Genomic DNA, 19,086 nt, shown 5'->3' with positions numbered 1-19,086 from the left:
ACGAGAAAATAGTGGGTCTGGGGAGGCGCTGGCGCCTGGCGGTGAGTGAATACCGCCAGGCGTTCTGGAGCATTTTCGCCTGGCGACGTGTGGGCCGAGCCAGGCGGAGACGCTGTTGTTCTTTGCTTCCTGGTGTGTTGTTTGACTGACAATGATGCTTTGCTTGGATCGGGAGATGCTGTGCCATGAGCGGGTAGGTTCATGGATGGTGTGACATGTGATGATATGAGCGGGGAGGTTCATATCAAGTTACTCTCACGTGGGGATACGAGCGGGGAGGTTCGTATGTTCCGTGCTCACGTTGAGAGATGCCACGTGCGGGGAGGTACGGGGGCTGGTGGATCACATGTGTTGGACTACGGGCGGGTAGGTCCGTAGAGCAGGACTACGAGCAGGGAGGTTCGTAGAGGCAGGACCACGAGCGGGCAGGTTCGTGTGAGCATCAGATTTCCGAGTCCAAGGCTAACCAATTGTATGATTTGAAGACTGTTAAGTCTTGGGGTTAGGGTCTTGGCCAAGATTTATAGATAATGATTAAGATGGGTAAATGATCTATCTTGTGTTTATATTCTTGTTATTTTATTTTCTCAGCTCACCCTTTCTGTTTGTGTGTGGCGATGATCGTGTAATTCGTTACACGGGAGCAGATGTTGATACAGGTGGTGCTGAGGATGCGCAGATGGCGGAGTGAGGGCTAGCATGGGAGGAGTGCTAGGGTTTTTATAAATTGTAATTTATATTTTTTAAATGCAAATTTTGGGAACTTGTAACTTTTTATGAATTTATTTATGAGTTTTGGCGCGCTATCTTAATAAATTGAAATTTTCCCGCATTGGAATTTTTATCGAGATGGCCATTAAAGCACTTATTTATTTTAATATTTATTTTTAAGTAACAATCCCTAGGGATGTTACACTCCGCGTAGGAACTCTCAGTTTTCTCAGGACGACGCACCAGATATCGCCAGGGCGATAGAAGCTATGGTGGCCGCCTTAACTCAACAGAGCACTAATATCATGCAACAACATGAAGCGTTGATGCAGCGCTAGGCAACATCTTTAGAGCCGCAATAGTGTGTGATGCAGTAGATGGAGGCTGCAAGGTTAGCTGCTGAGGACGCCCACAAGCAGCACATGTAGGCCCTCCGCTAGTTGAAGGAGAATAGGGTTGTCGCCCCTGTCCACGGCCCTGAACCAAGACCTCTCTACCGGGAATGGAGTCTGGAAGACTTCCTGAAGCACCATCCAGTCAAGTTCAATGGAAAGACCAGTCCGGATGTCGTAAATCAGTGGCTGAAGGACATTGAGAGAATATTCGATGCTAAGATGTGCCCTGAGGAGAGTAGGTTGGCCTTCGCGGTGTACATGCTCACGAGTGAGGCTAAGCACGGGTGGATCAGTATGAAGTCCATCATGGAGGAGAGGCAGGAACCAGTTACTTGGGAACCAGTTACTTGAGATGTCTTTAGGAGAAAGTTTCTCTCCGAGTACTTCCCTGACAGCGTCAAATATGCTAAAGAGGTGGAATTTTTGCAGTTAACTCAAGGCAGCAAATCTGTGGCTGAGTATGCGGAAAAGTTCAAGCATCTCAGTCGTTTCTACACAATGCCGTTGGATGAAGAGTGGCAATGCTGGAAGTTCAAGAACGACCTTCGTGGAGATCTTCGTTTGATGGTGGCCCTGCTATCCATCAAGGACTTTGCAGCCTTGATGGAGAAGGCTAGGGTCATGGAGAAGATGAAGGTGGAGGTGGAAACCCAACACCCATACCAGAAGAGAGTGGGAGGACCATCTGGGTCCAGGCATAGGCACAAAGAGAGGAGGAAACCCTATATTAGGCCCCATTCCCAGTCTCATGGGTCTAGGGAGCCTCCTTCCCAACAGAGTAGGATTTAGTGCTACCAGTGTGAGGGACTGCACAAGAGGAATGTTTGCCCCCAGCTTGCAAACTTCAAGAGGTGCAACAATTGTGGCAAGGAAGGCCACTTTGGCAGGGATTGCCCCACCCTTACGAGAACAGGGACACGTACCCCAGTTCCGGTCCTAGCCTAGAACCAACAGAGGAGGGGAGGCAACATGCCTCAGGCATCAGGCAGAGTGTACGCCATGACTGGAGCGGAGGCAGCAGGCTCATGTAATCTCGTCATGGGTCATTGTGTGATTGTTGGTAAATCTACATGTGTATTGTATGACTCTGGAGCGACACACTCTTTTTCGTTTGAAACTTGTGTGCAAAGGTTAGGTCTGCCAGTTTGTGAGCTACAATGTGACCTTGTGGTGTCCACTTCGGCGTCCGGTTTGGTTAGGACGTCGTCCTTGTGCGTTAGGTGTCTCGTGGAGGTAGAAGGTCGTGTGTACAAGGTGAATCTGATATGGCTACCTCTACAAGAGTTAGAGGTGATCTTGGGAATGGATTGGCTCTCTGCCAATCACATTCTTATAGATTGCCGAAAGAAGAAGTTATTGTTTCCCAACTCAAAGGAGCCTGAGTTGTTGTCATCCCAAGGGGTTATGAAGGAGATCCAAGGGGGCGCTCAATGCTACATGATTCTCACAAATCTAGAGGTGGAGAAGGAAGAAAAGACATATGATATTCCGGTGGTGCTCGAGTTTGAGGATGTGTTCCCAAGGGAGGTGCCAGGGTTGCCTCCCAATAGAGAGGTGGAGTTCTCTATCGATCTGGTGCCAGGAACCGGTCCAGTATCGATGGCTCCGTATCGTATGGCTCCAGCAGAGTTGGTGGAACTCAAGAGTCAGATTGAGGAATTGTTGGGGAAACAGTTCATACGACCTAGTACGTTACCATGAGGAGCATCAATGTTATTGGTGAAGAAGAAGGATGAGAGTTCACGCCTGTGTGTGGACTACAGACAGCTAAACAAGATGACTATAAAGGACAAGTATCCCCTCCCAAAGATAGACGATTTGATGGACCAATTGCATGGAGCATCGGTATTCTCGAAGATAGATTTGTGGTCGGGATACCATCAGATTTTAGTGAAGGCAGATGATGTGCAGAAGACCGCATTTAGGTCCAGATATGGACACTATGAGTACGTGGTTATGCCTTTTGGTGAGACCAATGCTCTGATAGTGTTTATGGACTACATGAACAGGATCTTCAGACCATTCTTGGATCAGTTCGTCGTGGTCTTCATAGACGACATCCTTATCTATTTCAGAACTCAAAAGGAGCATGTCGAGCACCTGAGGTTAGTGCTTGGTATTCTGAGGGAGAAGCAACTATATGTTAAACTGCCCAAGTGTGAATTCTGGATGGATGAAGTGCAGTTCTTGGGGCATTTGATATCTGCCCAGGGGATAACGGTGGACCTAGCAAAGGTGGAGGCAATGGTAAAGTGGGAAAGTCCCAAGTCAACGACGAAGATAAGGAGCTTCGTGGGTTTAGCTGGTTACTATAGGAGGTTCATAGAGGGATTCTCCAAGATAGTGGCGCCTCTGACACAACTTACCCGGAAGGACCAACCTTTCACTTGGACGGATAAGTGTAAGGAAAGGTTCCTAGAGCTTAAGCGAAGGTTGACGAGTGCTCCAATCCTAGTGATCCCCGATGTTGGAAAACCCTTTGAGGTTTATTGTCATGCCTCTCATATAGGATTGGGTTGTGTGTTGATGCAGGAGAAGAAGGTAGTGGCCTACGCTTCAAGGCAACTCAAGATGCATGAGAGAAACTACCCCACTCATGACTTGGAGTTGGCGGCTATTGTGTTTGCCTTGAAGATCTAGAGGCACTATCTCTACGGTGCCCAGTTCTGTGTATTCAACGATCACAAGAGTCTCAAGTACTTATTTGATCAGAATGAGTTAAACATGAGACAGAGACAATGGATGGAATTCCTGAAGGACTATGACTTCGAACTGCTATATCATCCGGGGAAGGCAAATATGGTAGCAGATGCCTTGAGTAGAAAGACTGTGCATACTGCACACCTTATAATCAAGGAGGTGGAACTATTAGAGAAATTCAGGGATATGAAGCTGTAGGTGGAGATGGAATCTTAGTCCATTAGGTGTAGAGTGCCTCAACTATTAGACTTAATTCCATGAACCTCGAGGTGAGAGTTCATGGTGGTGCCTCAACATCAGAACGTAATTCCACGAGGGTAACGTGGTGGTGCCTCAAGGCCAGGACGTAATTCCACGAAGGCCTCGTGGTGGTGCCTCATGTAAGGATGTAATTCTGCGAAGGCCTCGTGGTGATGCCTCACTGCCAGAACGTAATTCCACGGTCTCGTGGTGGTGCCTCAATACGCGTATCCAGATAGTCTAGCCTTGGAGTCTTAAATGGTTCAGTATCCCTTGTGTGGTTTCCCGTTATTTATGCTTTACTATGTGATTGAATATTGAATGATATGATATAAGAATCTTTTACACTAGCTTACCCTTTTGTTTGCTTGTATGTTTGTGTGTGGGTGTTTCTCCTTTGCGATGATCATCGATTCTATTGATGTGAGCAGATGTGAGAGCCCGTGGCAGTGGTAATGACAATAGGGATGCTGCAACTTGATGATTATGGACTGGTATTGGGCTCTCTATGGAGCCCTCCACTGAAGAAATGTTATTAGTTAGATTTCTCTTGTCCTGGACAAGAGCTTGTGCTACTTTTGATCTATTATACTTACGTTAGGCAGTGTGATGCCTCTTTTCTTTTGTTATGAATATGTTTGGGGTACTGTGTACCTTCATATCCCAATTTCTGTACTCTGGATATTTATGTATGGGGCATTTTATTAAATTGGATTTATTTATTTAATTGGGACGTTACAATAGTTATCATTGAATATTTTGTCTTTTCTATTGTTTATTTTGGTAAGTTAGTTTAAATTTCAAATTTATCAAAGTTAGACATTTTAGAAATTTCAAATTGGTTGTAAGTCTATAGATAGACATTTTCGTTTATGAGTTTTATTAATTCTTATTCTCTATTTTTAGTCTATCTTTTTTCTGTCCAAGTTTCACTAGCTTTATATTTTTATCATATTACATCCTTCCGATTGTGAAGCAAACTTTACACGGAGGACTAAGCTTAGTGAGGTTGAATGCATATAGTATAAAGTGATTTATTTTTTGAGCAAGCATGTTGTAAATATATCTTCCAAAAATTGGTCACTTGTCATTCCAATTTTTAAAAGTGAAAACTATCATATTTGGATATCGAAGATGATGCTTGTATTTAAGATCCGAAGATATATAGAATGTTGTGATCTCTTAAGTCAATCCATAATCATTAAGAGACAATACTATTAGCTCTCTTATTAAAGCTCACAAGAAGGAGAAACACAAGAAATAGAAAAAGTCATTATACTTGCTTGCATTAAAGGCTTCGTTATCACACTTTTACCGAAACTACGAACTTTGAAAAACCTAAACACAAAATCCAATAAGAATTTGATGGTAGAAACGTAGTCAAATCTACTAGGTTTCTCTCATTGAAGAGAAAAATCGAATTGATAAAGATGAAAAATTAGTCAATGATTATTTTGGGAAGCTTACATCGTTTTGGTTCAACGCCTATACAACCATCGCTTAGGTTTCTCACACTTTGTATTGCTTTTTTATCTTTGTATCAATTGGGATATCAAACTAAATACATTATGGCTTTCAAACTAAAACAATTTTAAAAAAAGAAACTTAAAGAAAGTGATTTTTTTTTTCGAAAAAGCTTTAAAACCGATTCACCCCTCATAAAAAAACAAAGGCATACACTCTTTTTCTTCAATGTATGATACTTGGCGACCTAAGAATGAGCCATATGCTATCATTCAAGGCTTATTTGTAGTTCAAAAATGACAACAATACTTATTTGAAAGTCATTTCATCATCCAAACTAACCACCATAGTTTTTAAAACTCTTATTTTGTTTTTCCCCATTTGGCTTACCCAGCTCAAATAATCAATAAAAAAGATATGAAAGGAAACAAAATGATGCAATCACGTACGGAATAGAGGTGTTTTCTTTAGTAGTGAGGTAACCATTCAATTGTTGGAATACAGCTAGACACACACTTCTCTCATATCTTGTGATCAATTTCACAATCAAAAAAATTTACTTGCTTCTCTTGACAACATACACAAAATATTTCACTCTTTAACATATCATATTTCAAAACATGTGTTATCTATGAAACAACCCACTTTGGAGCATGGTTGAATGTGTTTGCCAATGTTGAAACCACTCTTCACATAAGAGGAATCCTACTCATCTTCACACCATTTTTTTCACAACAAAATTTGAGTCATGCAATTCCAAATCATCACCAATTGGTTGAATTCCGAAAGGGGTAGAAGATATACCAAAGTTCCCTTGTTGAAGCCAATCTTAGAGTGATTCGGTTGTCACTACTTTGTTCTTCTTAAATTGATGTGACGACAAAATTCAGGAGATTGTTTACAAATTTAACCAAACTTTTGGTTTAATCAAAACTAATAAGAATGTCTTTATGATTTTTTAAAATTCAGTGACTAAATCTTCGAAATCTAAGACCGTTGAATATTCGCAGCTTTTTTGTGGCTGCCACGGCTTTTGTGGAAATGTATGATTTCATGTTATTACCTTTACAAAGCTCTAAGTTGTAATGTTGGTCTGATTCATCGTTAACATCATCAAAAAAACGACTATGGTCATCACCATTTAATGCTGTCCACGGTAATGTGTTTTGTGAGGTTTATAAGATAAATGTAAGTACGTACGTTTGTATAAACTGTTTTTATAAATCTTTTTATATAAAATAAGAAAAAACTACGCGAATTTTCATGAATTAAAATTTCTTAATGTATATTTATATATCTATAACTATATAAAGAAGATTTTCTCTTTTGCGTTTACATTTCATAATTCAAATTTTATCCTTAATAGTTACTTTTACACGTTTTCTATAAAATTGTCTATATTTTCTTTTGCTTCTTTTTTTCTTATTCATCAACAATTATTTTTCATTTTTTTTATTCATTTCACTTTATTTTTAATAAACATAATTTTATTTTGTATATTAACTTAATAATATTACAATATCATCATCTACTACGAATATAATATCATACATATTTAAAAAATGCGTACACATAGGCGCTATGGCTCCTATGTTTATGCTAGTATATGTAGAGAGAATTCCCCACATCTATTTATATTTTAAAAACTAACAGTTATTTTTATATTTTTTTTTATTAAACTATTCTAATAGTTTTTTTTCTTTCACTAATTAACAATTATTTTCTCTTCTTTTCTCCATTTATTCCATTTTTTTTAAATGTTACACACAAACGCGGGAGCGGATGTGTTTACACTAGTTTATATATATATAAGCACACAATAAGGCTCTATGACTCAATTATCCGGATATATATAAAGAGATCAGATTGTCTGGATGCTTGCACTTGTGGTGGTCTCTATTGCTCTATAGAGTCATTGCCAATGGGTTTCACCCTACCACGCACAAGGTTAGCCTATGATCATCTAGGGTCATTATCCTGCCAAAGACTAGGACCTCCTACTACTCTCACCACTTGAATCAGTCTGCTCTATGTGAGACTGACTAATTCTTTAGAGTTTTAGAATGCAACCTTACTTGAATCCTTATCTAATTATATACACTACAACACCATCATGTAGTCTCGCTGAGAGATTCATGGAATTACGTCTAGCTCGTACCACATCCATGTTCTCACACTATATCCACATGTAATCTCAAGCATTATGTTCTCATGCCAATGAACAACCAACCAACCATATCCATATCTCATTTCATGCCAAGCACAACATATAACAGTATTATCACATTGCATAAAACATATGTGACATCATACTTCATACTAAAAAAAAGAAACAAATCAATCATGGAGACAACACCCAATTCAGAGAAAAGGGCAACACTAGAGCACGTTCATGCACCATTCCTGGTCAAGTTAGGAGCCTTTGCTCAAGCGACAAAGTGATCTCGCTTAAGCTAGGCGTGCTCACTTGAGCGAGAGCTCGAACAATGAGCACTACATGTTTCTAAGAGTTCTCGCTTAAGCGAGACCTTCTCGCTTGAGCAAGATTACTCGTCGCCCAAAATAGAAGCTCACCGCTTGAACAACAAATCAAGCAGAAACCTGAAGTGAGTTTCTGTCACTCTCGCTTAGGTGAGGCTTGCTTGCTTGGGCGAGAATATCAGGTTCCATCACTGTTCGCACATGCAAGCCAGATTCAAATAATACCAAGCAACATTCAGTTTATTTTCATACCCACACAGACATCAAACACGCATCTCAACCATGAAATAGAACTAAAAAATGAAATATTTATAAAAAGCTTTTAAACCCTAGCTTCCCTTACCTATGACAGATGTTATAACTCTTGACCAGATGAGCCCTATGAGGAAAGGAGCACGACAACTCCAACACAGTTTAAGAAGCTAAAAAACAGGTACACAATGACTAGGATAAGGCTCCAAAGACAACTTAAGATGGAGCCAAAACAATTGGAATGGAAAAGAGAAGAGGAAGTTCGAGCTCAACTTACACAGAGGAAGAGTTCGAGTAGCTCCAAGGAGGTTCTTGTTGTGCCCTAGCAGAGCTTCTGCTTAGAAGATGGAGAAGGGAAAGGAATTGTCTTTGCGAAAAAGAAAACGGAATGGGAAGTTAAGTGACTGAAAGGGGTCCTGGAGGTACTAAGTAGGCTGACATTGGGCCTAGCTAAGAAGGCCAAGCCCTAAACGTTTAAGACAAAAAGAAAATGGATCTTACATATATAAGTTAAATTGTGAAATGTTTGTATGAGTAGAATATTTTTATGATATATAATTAAAAATAATTAATTGACAATTTTATTTTATTTTTCCATTTCCTAGGAACTTTTATAATCAAATTTGTTCAAACAAGTCTTTTAACGCACTCATACACATGTTAAAATACATTTATACTAATATAAATATATATATATATATATATATATATATATATATATTATGTTAAGGAATTTATACTATGATATAACATTAGACCGTTAAGAACATTCTTAAAATTTCAGTGAGAGCTAATTTTAAAATAAAAATGAATATGATAAATTGAAATAAAAGCAAAATAAGTAAACAAATAGATTTCAAAGGGAAATAGCTTGAGAGGATTTGTAAAATAATTATTAAACTAGTTACTAATATTAATTAAAATTAAAATAATAAAAAAAAGATAATTAAAATTAAAAATAAAATTTCAGAGCATAATATTAAGATAATACTACAATTAACAATTCTTAAAAGTGCTATCATTTATATAAAAATATCTCTATAAGAATTTTATTGAGTAAAACTTTCTCAAAATACCTTCAAGATATAAAAAAAAAGTACATCACTGTTTATTCTTCGATATAATATTATTCATCACATCTTCTATTTCTCTTCATCATGTAAAATTACATCATTAAGATGATAGAGTGCAATCTTGTGAATCAATCGCTCAAATGCTCTTTTTGGCAAAGACTTTGTAAATAAATCTGCTAGGTTTTCACATGAACGAATCTTTTGGGATCTCTATATCACCATTTCTCCGAAAATCATAAGTGAAAAAGAATTTTGGAAGAATATGTTTTGTTTTATCACCTTTAATATATCATTATTTCAATTGAGAAATACATGCACTATTGTTTTCACATATGGGTGATTCAATTTTTCCCGATGATAGACCACAAGCTTGTTACACATGTTGAATTATAGACCTTAACCAAACGCATTCACGACTTGTCTCATGTAATGCTAAAATTTATGCATGATTTGATGATGTAGTTGTTATGATTTATTTCACGAACCGCCATGAAATTATTGTGTCACCGCATGTGAATAAATATTTTGTTTGTTATCGACCATTGTGAGGATCTGATAAATAACCTACATATGTTTAACCCATTAGATATAATTTTGAATCATTTCGACAAAATAAGTCCATATTCATAGTGCCCTTAAGATAACAAAGTATATGTTTTATTTCAGACCAATATCTTCTTGTAAGTGAAAAACTATATCTTGCTAACAAATTTACAATAAATGTTATATCAAGTCGATTATAATTGACAAGATACATTAGTGCTCCTATAGCACTAAGATATGGTACTTCCGGACCAATAAGTTTTTTATCCTTTTCTAGAGGTCTAAAAGGGTCTTTATGAACATCTAACAACCTTAAAACCATTGGAGTGCATAATAAATGTGACTTGTCCATATAGAACCTTTTAAGTACCTTCGTTATATAAGCTTCTTGATGTACAAAAATATCTTTATTTAAATACATAATGTGTAATTCCAAAGAAAATTTTGTCCTTCCAAAGTTCTTCATCTCAAATTCTTTCTTTAAGTAATCAATTGTCTTTGTGAGTTCATTAGAAATTCCAACAATATTTATGTCATCTACATAAAAACCAATTATAGCAAATTCATTTTCTAATATTTTCATATAAATACAAGAACAAATATGATCATTTCTATATCTTTATTTTAAAGAGTATTCACTAAGACGATTATACCACATACATCCTTATTGCTTTAATCAAATAAAGGGACTTGTTCAATTTTATTGAATAATCCTCCTTATAATTTTCCTTGTTAAGCAAATTAAATCGTTGAGGAATTTTCATATAAATATCATTCTCAAGAGAACTGTACAAATAGGTTGTAACATCATCCATGTAAATGCATACCTTCTTTTGCAACTAGGATAATCAAATATTGAAATATTGTTGCATCCAATACTAGTGAATATGTCTCTTCATATATCAATACCAGGTTTGGTGAAAGCAACTAACCATGCTTTGTATCTAATAATTTCATCATTCTTATTTTTATTTTTTGGGCAAAAATCCATTTGTACCCAACGGGTTTTACACCCTCAAGTGTGTGAACTATATATCCAAAAACATTTTATTTAGCAAGCAAATCTAAATATGCTTCTATTGCATATTTTCATTTTGGTCAATCATTTCTTTGTCGACAATCGTCAATGATCATTGGGTCTTGATCATAATTGTCACTCATAACATTTATCGTTATGTTATATGCAAAAGTCTCGTCAATGTCGACTTCGTTTTTTGTTCCATATTATCTTATTCATGACATAATTTATTGAGATCTCATTATTTTCAACATTTTCAAGTATATGAGTTTCTTCTAAAATCGAATCATTAATTATGTCAAATAAATCTATGAAAAACTTCTCCAATAGGACAAGGACACATGGCCACTATCTTTGTAAAAGAACTCTCCACTAAGGGCTTGCCATGCGGCATGTGTGGGATGCCCTTCCTAAGCTAGCTAGATTAACATAATTAAACCTCAATAAATTTCTTAAGTAGGCGTATATGAGGCTCCCTACTTAAGCAAGATTTTTTTTAAAACCCTTTACTACTTGACCCTTAATACAAGGCCTTCAAAGGAAATCCTACACTACAAGACCCTTAATACAAGGTCTAAATTCATGATGAACCAAGTGAAGAGGAGCTTAGCTTCACCTTGTTGAGAGGATTCTAACTCTTCTTGAATTTGTTTGGCCATATTCCTTGTGATAGGACCCTTGGCTAGGGGTGTGTCAGGCCTTGGTGTTTCTTGCCCTAGTAAAAACACTCCCTAGTAAAAAACACTTTAAACTTGTATTTGACTTTTCTTATACTTTTATAGTAGAGTGTTGAGGTTTGGGTTAAATTATTGCTTTGCAGAGTGTGGGTGCACTTGGGGGTTAAATAGCATGGGAGGGTAGTCTATTTCTTGTACAAATTTTCACATATTATTATTCTCTGGTTGTCTTTATACAACGGTCGTGGTTTTTTTTCGATTTTGGAGTTTCCATGTTATATTCTTGTGTTCCTTATTTTTATCTTATTTCTCTATTAGTAGAGTGATTCTTGAGAGTAAACACGATAATGTTCTTAATTGATGATGCCTTTATGAATAGAAAGATACTTTATTGTCTTATGTTTCTTCTAGTACATGTTTCTCACTAGGTAACTTGTTTAGATATGTCAAAAATTTATTGTCTATTATATTATTATCAAAACATGGGTATATTGAGCATGAATTTTAGACTTAAGACTTTAGTCTTATCATTACTAGACTCGTTTATTACATCACTTATATCTTAACTAACTTAAACATACAATTCAAGTTTATGAAAAAGAATATCTCAATTCAAGTTTATGAAAGACCCTACTGAATTCACTTAGGAACTGATGTTGATTAGAAGTTGTAGGTAGAAGGTATAAGGGACGAGTGTATGTGATGGAGTGGGATATATTGCTCCACAGGATGAATGTTTTAACACGAGCATGTTCTAGTCAGTAAAATGATTCACAATAGATTAACCAACCGAAACAACAACTAGCAACTAGTGAGAAGCATATTCACGAAATGAGTTCTCAATTCCAATCCATCGAAACATTTCTTCAAGTGATTCTACAATACCTACTAGCTTCGACAAATAACATTAAGAAGATAACCAACAAGTACAAGAAAATGAACAAGATCCTAACTAGTGGTAGATGGGTTTAGAAAATTCAACCTCCCACGCCAGCATTCCTCAATCAGTTATGGAACTAGTAACTCATCCCTTTACTTGCGGCATAGGAACCACAACTTGCGGCTTAAGCTCAACAAAGGATTTGGACCCTTTTGGAGATAAAGATCATGATATGTTGTAACATACTTACATCGCATGAATTTTGCTGCATAATTGTTGCCATAATTGAAGAAGTCATGACGACAAAACATGCCAACCAGCCAGCTCGCCATAAAAAGGTAGGTCAAGACACATATTTGAACCCGTCGGCCCAGCCTGCCAGCTCATTGGGCTCACAACATGTATGCATAGTTTTTTATGCAGTGGATAGGGCTTAAAAACCTGTCGCATTGTTTTTTATGCATCTCAATTGTTAAATGGGTCTACTAAATTGATTTATGTGGAATATGGAATATATACTAACTTTAATGAAAGGGAAGTCAAGATGCAGAGTATTAAAGTGGAAGAACCCTAGCTACTGGAAAAATATCTGCCTCGTACCCGTACCCATATCCGTGCAAGTATCCGTTATGCAAGTACCCATATATTTTTTTAATATCCACGGTACCTACGGGTATTTACAAAAGAAAAATTTAATATTAAACAATATATTTTAATCATAAATTCAAATAAAAATACAATGCATAATATTTATAAATTTCAAACAAAATGCAAATAACTCATTTAAATAGTGTTGAATGACAGTTTAGAAATATAAATTTTTTATAACCAATTGATAAAAACTAACCCGTTCAATTTCAAAGTGTTAATGTTTTAATCATATTTTTTACTTTTTTTATTTAAATTAAAACATAGCGGGTACGGGTATCCACGGGTATGGATACTATGATATCTGTACACGTACCCGTTACCCGCGGGTGTCCATTTACAATACCCATTTCATGTTGTAATAACTGACAAAATCACGAATCAAAAAGAATTCCCGAGGCATGTGGATTCACTACCCTTAAGGACTTATTTGCGATGTATTGCACAAACTCCCCAGGATACAACAAGAACTTCTCGGAATTTCCGAGGATCTCAAAACTAGCAAGATAACTCTTAAAAAGAGTAAATAAATAAACCCAGAATGAGAGAAGAAATATAAGAGAAAAAGGAGGAGAGAACTAGAAAGAATGAATGAGAGTATGGAAGTGTGTGTTTGAGGAAGGAGAATGATGCTCTATTTATAGATGGTGGATGGGGACATAAATGGGCCAAAATCCATGGCCTGCGAAGGAGAAAATATCCATAACAAATCCAACGTTTAAGATATATGGTTGCAACAGTGCACCATATTTGCATCCGAAAAGATATATGGACGGCTTTTGGAATATTGATATTATATTAACAATCCCCCACATATTACAAAAGAAAAGAGAAAGAAAGAAGAAAAGAGAAAATTCTGGGTTTCACATAGGATGTAATGCATTAGAGGTGGCATAGCAAGCTATATGAACCAGTCATAGATTAGGAAACTTAACACACAATGTAGTTGGTATAGCAAGCTATATGAACCAAGGACACTTGATGTGTTAGCGGTTCATCAATCACAATACACCCCCACAATTCTTTGTTGTTATCGTTGTGTTGCGCTTACTAGGCCATGCGTGTGCCCGGTGTTCATGAGTGCTCTAGAGATCATGCCAAGATCTCATACAAGCGGCCCCACTTGACACTCATATAGGTGATTTCATCAAGTGTATGCTGCAAATCATACACCACCCATAAGGGATATGAAAATCACTAAAAATTTGCTTAAATTAAAATTCTCACATCACATAGAATTTTAATTGCAAAGTTTAACCTCTCAATATTGCAGTCTCTAGCACTTTCACACACACACACACACACCATAGGAATGGACATAATTGATTTAAAATCAATTTAGTGCTATCAGAACTAACAAGTGACTTGTTTTTACCTATATGAACATTATTCATGGGATCTCCAATCACAAAGGTTGGGTTGTCATCACTTGTTTGTTTGCAAGTGACTTAAGTTCCATTCCCCTCGATGTTTCTAATACCATGTTTCTTCCCATGGGTTAAGTGAAAGGATCTACTAGATTTTGTTCTAACCTCACATAATCAATGGAAATAATTCCACTCTTTAGCAGTTGTTTAACCAAATTATGTCTAAATTGAATATGTTTGTTCTTCCCATTGTAGTTCTTGTTTTTAGCTATAGCTATTGTTGATTGGCAATCACAATGAACTAAAACAAATGGGGTTGGTTTCATTCCTAGAGGAATGTTGGCTAAGAAGTTTTTCAACCACTCAGCCTCACTACCAGCCATTTCGAGAGCACCAAACTCAGATTCCATTATTGATCTTGCAATAATTGTTTGCCTGGCTAATCTCCATGTAATCGCACCACGCCCAAGTGTGAATACATAACCACTAGTGGATTTTATCTCATCTGAATCAGAGATCCAGTTAGCATCACTATACCATTGAACCTCGTAAGTATTTCAAATGTCTTGCAAGTGCATCCCAATGTTCTTGATTAGGACATTGAGTGTACCTACTTAGTCTACCTACTGCATAAGCAATATCAGGTCTTGAAAAGCTCATTAAGTGTAGTAAGCTCCCAATTATCTGGGCATATTGAGGTTGAGAAATAGATTCTCCTCTATTTTTCATTAATTTAGAGTTAACATCATAAGGGGTACTCACTGGTTTGAACTCATAATATCCAAACTTCCTAAGAAGTTTCTCAATATATCGTTCTTGGGATAGTAATATACTATCTCTCATCCTTATGATTCTAATACCTAAAATCACATTGGCTTCACCCATGTCTTTCATTTCAAAATTAGATCCTAGAAACAATTTAATTCTAGAATATATATCAATGCATGTACCAAATATTAACATGTCATCCACATATAAACATATAATGACACATTCACCATTTTCAGATTTATAATACACACATTTATCGGCATCATTAGGTAATAAACCATCACATAGTAAGACATTATCTAGTTGTTCATGCCACTGTTTAGGTGCTTGTTTTAACCCATACAAAGACTTTAAAAGCTTGCATACCTTATTTTCTTGACCAGGGACAACACACCCCTCAGGTTGAGTCATATAGATTTCCTCCTCTAAATCACCATTTAGAAAAGTAGTCTTAACATCCATTTGATGTATCACTAGCTTATGGGTAGCTGTTAAGGCTAACAAAACTTGAATTGAGGAAATCCTAGTCACAGGGGCAAAGGTGTTAAAGTAATCTATGTTGGACTTTTAAGTAAAACCTTTTGCTACTAACCTTGATTTATACTTATCTATGGATCCATCTGGGTGATACTTTTTCTTAAATATCCATTTACAACCAATGGGTTTTGCTCCTTTAGGCAAATCTACTAAGGTCCAATTATTATTTTTTTGAATTGATTCAATTTCAGTCGTAATGGCTTTATCCCACTGTTTTGAATCAGAAATTCTAGTAGACTCTAGAAAGCTTGTTGGATCATTTTCAACCATATAGGTATAAAAGTCATCTCCAAAAGAAGTTTCCTTCCTTTGTCTTTTACTTCTTCTTAAAACCTCACACATGGCATCCTTATTATTATCTATAGATTGTTCAAGTGTCCCACTAACCTTTAAAGGAAATATATGTTCAAAGAACTCAACATTTTTTGTCTCCACAATAGTATTATGCTCAATTACATCACTTTTAACAACAAGAAACCTATAGGCAACACTATGTTCGGCATAACCTAAAAACATATAATCAGAGGTTTTAGAGCCTATTTTTCTTTTCTTAGGATCGGGTAACATTACCTTAGCTAGGCACCCCCCACACTCTTAGATATTTAAGATTAGGTTGATAACCTCTCCACAACTCATAAGGTGTTTTACCAGTTTTATTATGAGGTATCCTATTTTGTAAAAAACATGCAGTAAGAAGGGTTTCTCCCCAAAGGTTATCAGGTGCACTAGAACTAATAAGCATGGCATTCATCATTTTCTTAAGAGTTCTATTCTTTCTCTCAGCTACTCCATTAGACTCGGGTGAATATGGTGGGGTTACTTCATGGATGATATCTTCTCTAACACAATATTCATTAAACAGAACATATTCACCACCTCTATCTGATCTAATCCTTTTAATTTTCTTATTCAATTGATTTTCTACTTCTGCCTTATATTTTAAAAACACATCGAAAGCTTCATCTTTATGCTTAATTAAGTACACTTTAGTGTATCTAGAATAATCATCTATAAAGGTTACAAAATAATGTTTACCACCTCTAGACATAGTCTGTTTTAAGTTGGCTAGATCAGAATGAATTAACCCTAATAATTCAGATTGACGTTCTACACGATAACAAGTTTTCTTTGTTATTTTAGATTCTACACATATATCACATTTACCACTTTGTTTATCATGCATATTAATTAATCATAGTCGTTGCAATTTCATAACATATGAAGAATTCACATGTCCTAATCTAGCATGCCACATATCATACAAGTCAACGATATAAGCAGAAGAAGATTCATTAATAATTTTTGAAATATTGAGTACAAAGAGACCTTGATCACAATATCCCTTTCCCACGAAAACATTATTTTTTGTCATTACAATCTTGTCATATTCAAATGACACTTTAACCCCAACTTTTCCCAGTAGTGCTACAGATATTAGATTAATTCTAATAGAGGGCACATGCAGCACATCACTCAAGGCCAAAGTCTTCCCTGATGTGAGTTTCAAAAGAACCTTTCCTTTCCCAAGGATAGGAGTTGTCCTAGAGTCACCAAGATAGACGTGTTCTTCTCCTTCCCCTATACTGGTATAGGAGGTAAAAGCACTTCTGTTTGCACAGATGTGCCTGGTAGCACAAGAGTCTACCACCCACTTACTCACATTGGTCATCAAATTTACTTGTGAAACGACCGCAAATATAGTATCTTCCCCTTGAGCTATATTTGCTCTAGGAGGATTGTCATTTCTTGCTCTACGCCTGCACTGAGGTGGATGATGGCCAGGCTTCCCACATACGAAGCAATTTCCCTTTTTCTTAAAGGTGGGGTTAGATCCTTTAGGACGGGAATTTCGAAAATTACTTTTATTATTGTGATCAGGTTTATTCTCGTACCTTTTCTTCTACAATGTTAGCTTTTGTAGATAATGTGTTGGCCCTTGCAGTAGCACATTCCTGCCTGTTGGTATCTTTGACTATGATGTGTGTGATGAGCTCTTGAAGCGACATCTTCTTGTGCTTGTGTTTCAGCTGTTGTTTATAGTCAATCCAAGATGACGGTAGTTTCTCAATCAGGAGTTCTGAAACAAACTCATCAGGAAGGATTATGTTTTCTGCTTTGATATCTTCAAGCAGCGTGATATTCGTTGATTTGGATTTTAATGTCCTTATCTTCAATCATCTCCCAGTGGTAGTAGTTTCCTATGATGAATCTTTGTCTAACTACGTCTTCAGTAGTATATTTGAGGATCAACGAATTCCAAATTTCTTTCGCTTCCTTTTATGAACAATACACATCGAACAGATCATTAGACAATGCACTAAGTAAAGTGTGTCGGCATACGTTATTTGCATGAATCCAATCTTCAACTTGTTTTGAAGGGATATTGGAGTTGGGCTTTGAGGATGTGAGAGCAGTAGCAACTCCATACATGTCTAAAAGGGTAGACACACGTTCTTGCCAACTCTGGAAGTTTTGTCTAGAGAATACCTCAATTTTTGACACATCCGGAAAAGGTTTCGCAAAGACTATCTGAGCTCCGGAAACAGTATTTGGATTATCCGTAGAGGATGTGTTATTGTTGTTGTTGTTGTTAGCCATAAGTCCTTAAGATTGTTGTAATAACTAACAAAATCACGAACCAAAAGAATTTCCGAGGCGTGTGGATTCACTACCCTTAAGGACTTACCCGCGTGTATTGCGCAAGCCCCCCAGGATACAACAAGAACTTCTCGGAATTTTCGAGGATCTCAAAACTAGCAAGATAACACTTAAAAGAGTAAATAAATAAATCCAGAATGAGAGAAGAAATATAAGAGAGAAAGGAGGAGAGAATTAGAAAGAATGAAATCCAACATTTAAAATATATGGTTGCAACAGTGCACCATATTTGCATCTGAAAATCACGTTCTCGTTGGTGCAATGGACGGCTTTTGCAATATTGATTATATATAACATTTTCTACCTGTTGCGAGTTTTATCAGCGAATACTTATAGGTACGAATTTTTTTTGACATCACTATGATTGAGGCCTTTTACTTGGTTGGAGTTGTTTTGTTTGCTCCCTCGCATGGGAGATACGTTACAAGCCAAAGCTAAAAAAATGGCTTATTTTTCTTCGACTTTAATACTCTACGTCTTTACTTCCCTTTTATTAAAGTTAGTATATATTTCACATTCCACATAAATCAATTTAGCAGACCCATTTAACGATTGGGATGCATACAAAAATTGCAAGTTCATTTAACAAAATAAATGTGGAAAAAGGTAGATTAGGTGGATCAGCTCACAACTGCTATTCGGCAGGTCGAGTTCAACATCTCAACTCGTTT

General features: G+C 36.6%; 1 protein-coding gene and 1 pseudogene across 1 annotated transcript; one reads left to right on the top strand and one right to left on the bottom strand.

Moving 5' to 3' along the window:
* The first annotated feature begins 2,075 nt into the window (after nucleotides 1–2,075).
* Nucleotides 2,076–2,807, top strand: LOC114163451 (uncharacterized). Its single transcript, XM_028047761.1, has one exon. It carries the CDS (start codon nucleotides 2,076–2,078, stop codon nucleotides 2,805–2,807), a length of 732 nt encoding a protein of 243 aa, XP_027903562.1.
* A 10,649-nt stretch (nucleotides 2,808–13,456) lies between these two features.
* On the bottom strand, nucleotides 13,457–18,355 carry LOC146883536 (uncharacterized; annotated as a pseudogene).
* Between the last annotated feature and the right edge of the window lie 731 nt (nucleotides 18,356–19,086).

This window comes from Vigna unguiculata, chromosome 9 (genome assembly GCF_037176805.1).
Source record: "Vigna unguiculata cultivar grain cowpea cultivar isolate G323 ecotype 2 chromosome 9, ASM3717680v1, whole genome shotgun sequence".
NCBI classification, from domain to species: Eukaryota; Viridiplantae; Streptophyta; class Magnoliopsida; order Fabales; family Fabaceae; genus Vigna; species Vigna unguiculata.
This window is presented reverse-complemented; position numbering and strand designations above follow the sequence as displayed.

What these genes read in the sequence shown, in the direction of transcription:
- LOC114163451 (XM_028047761.1), top strand. Translation starts at nt 2,076, where the DNA reads ATGCCTCAGGCATCAGGCAGAGTGTACGCCATGACTGGAGCGGAGGCA.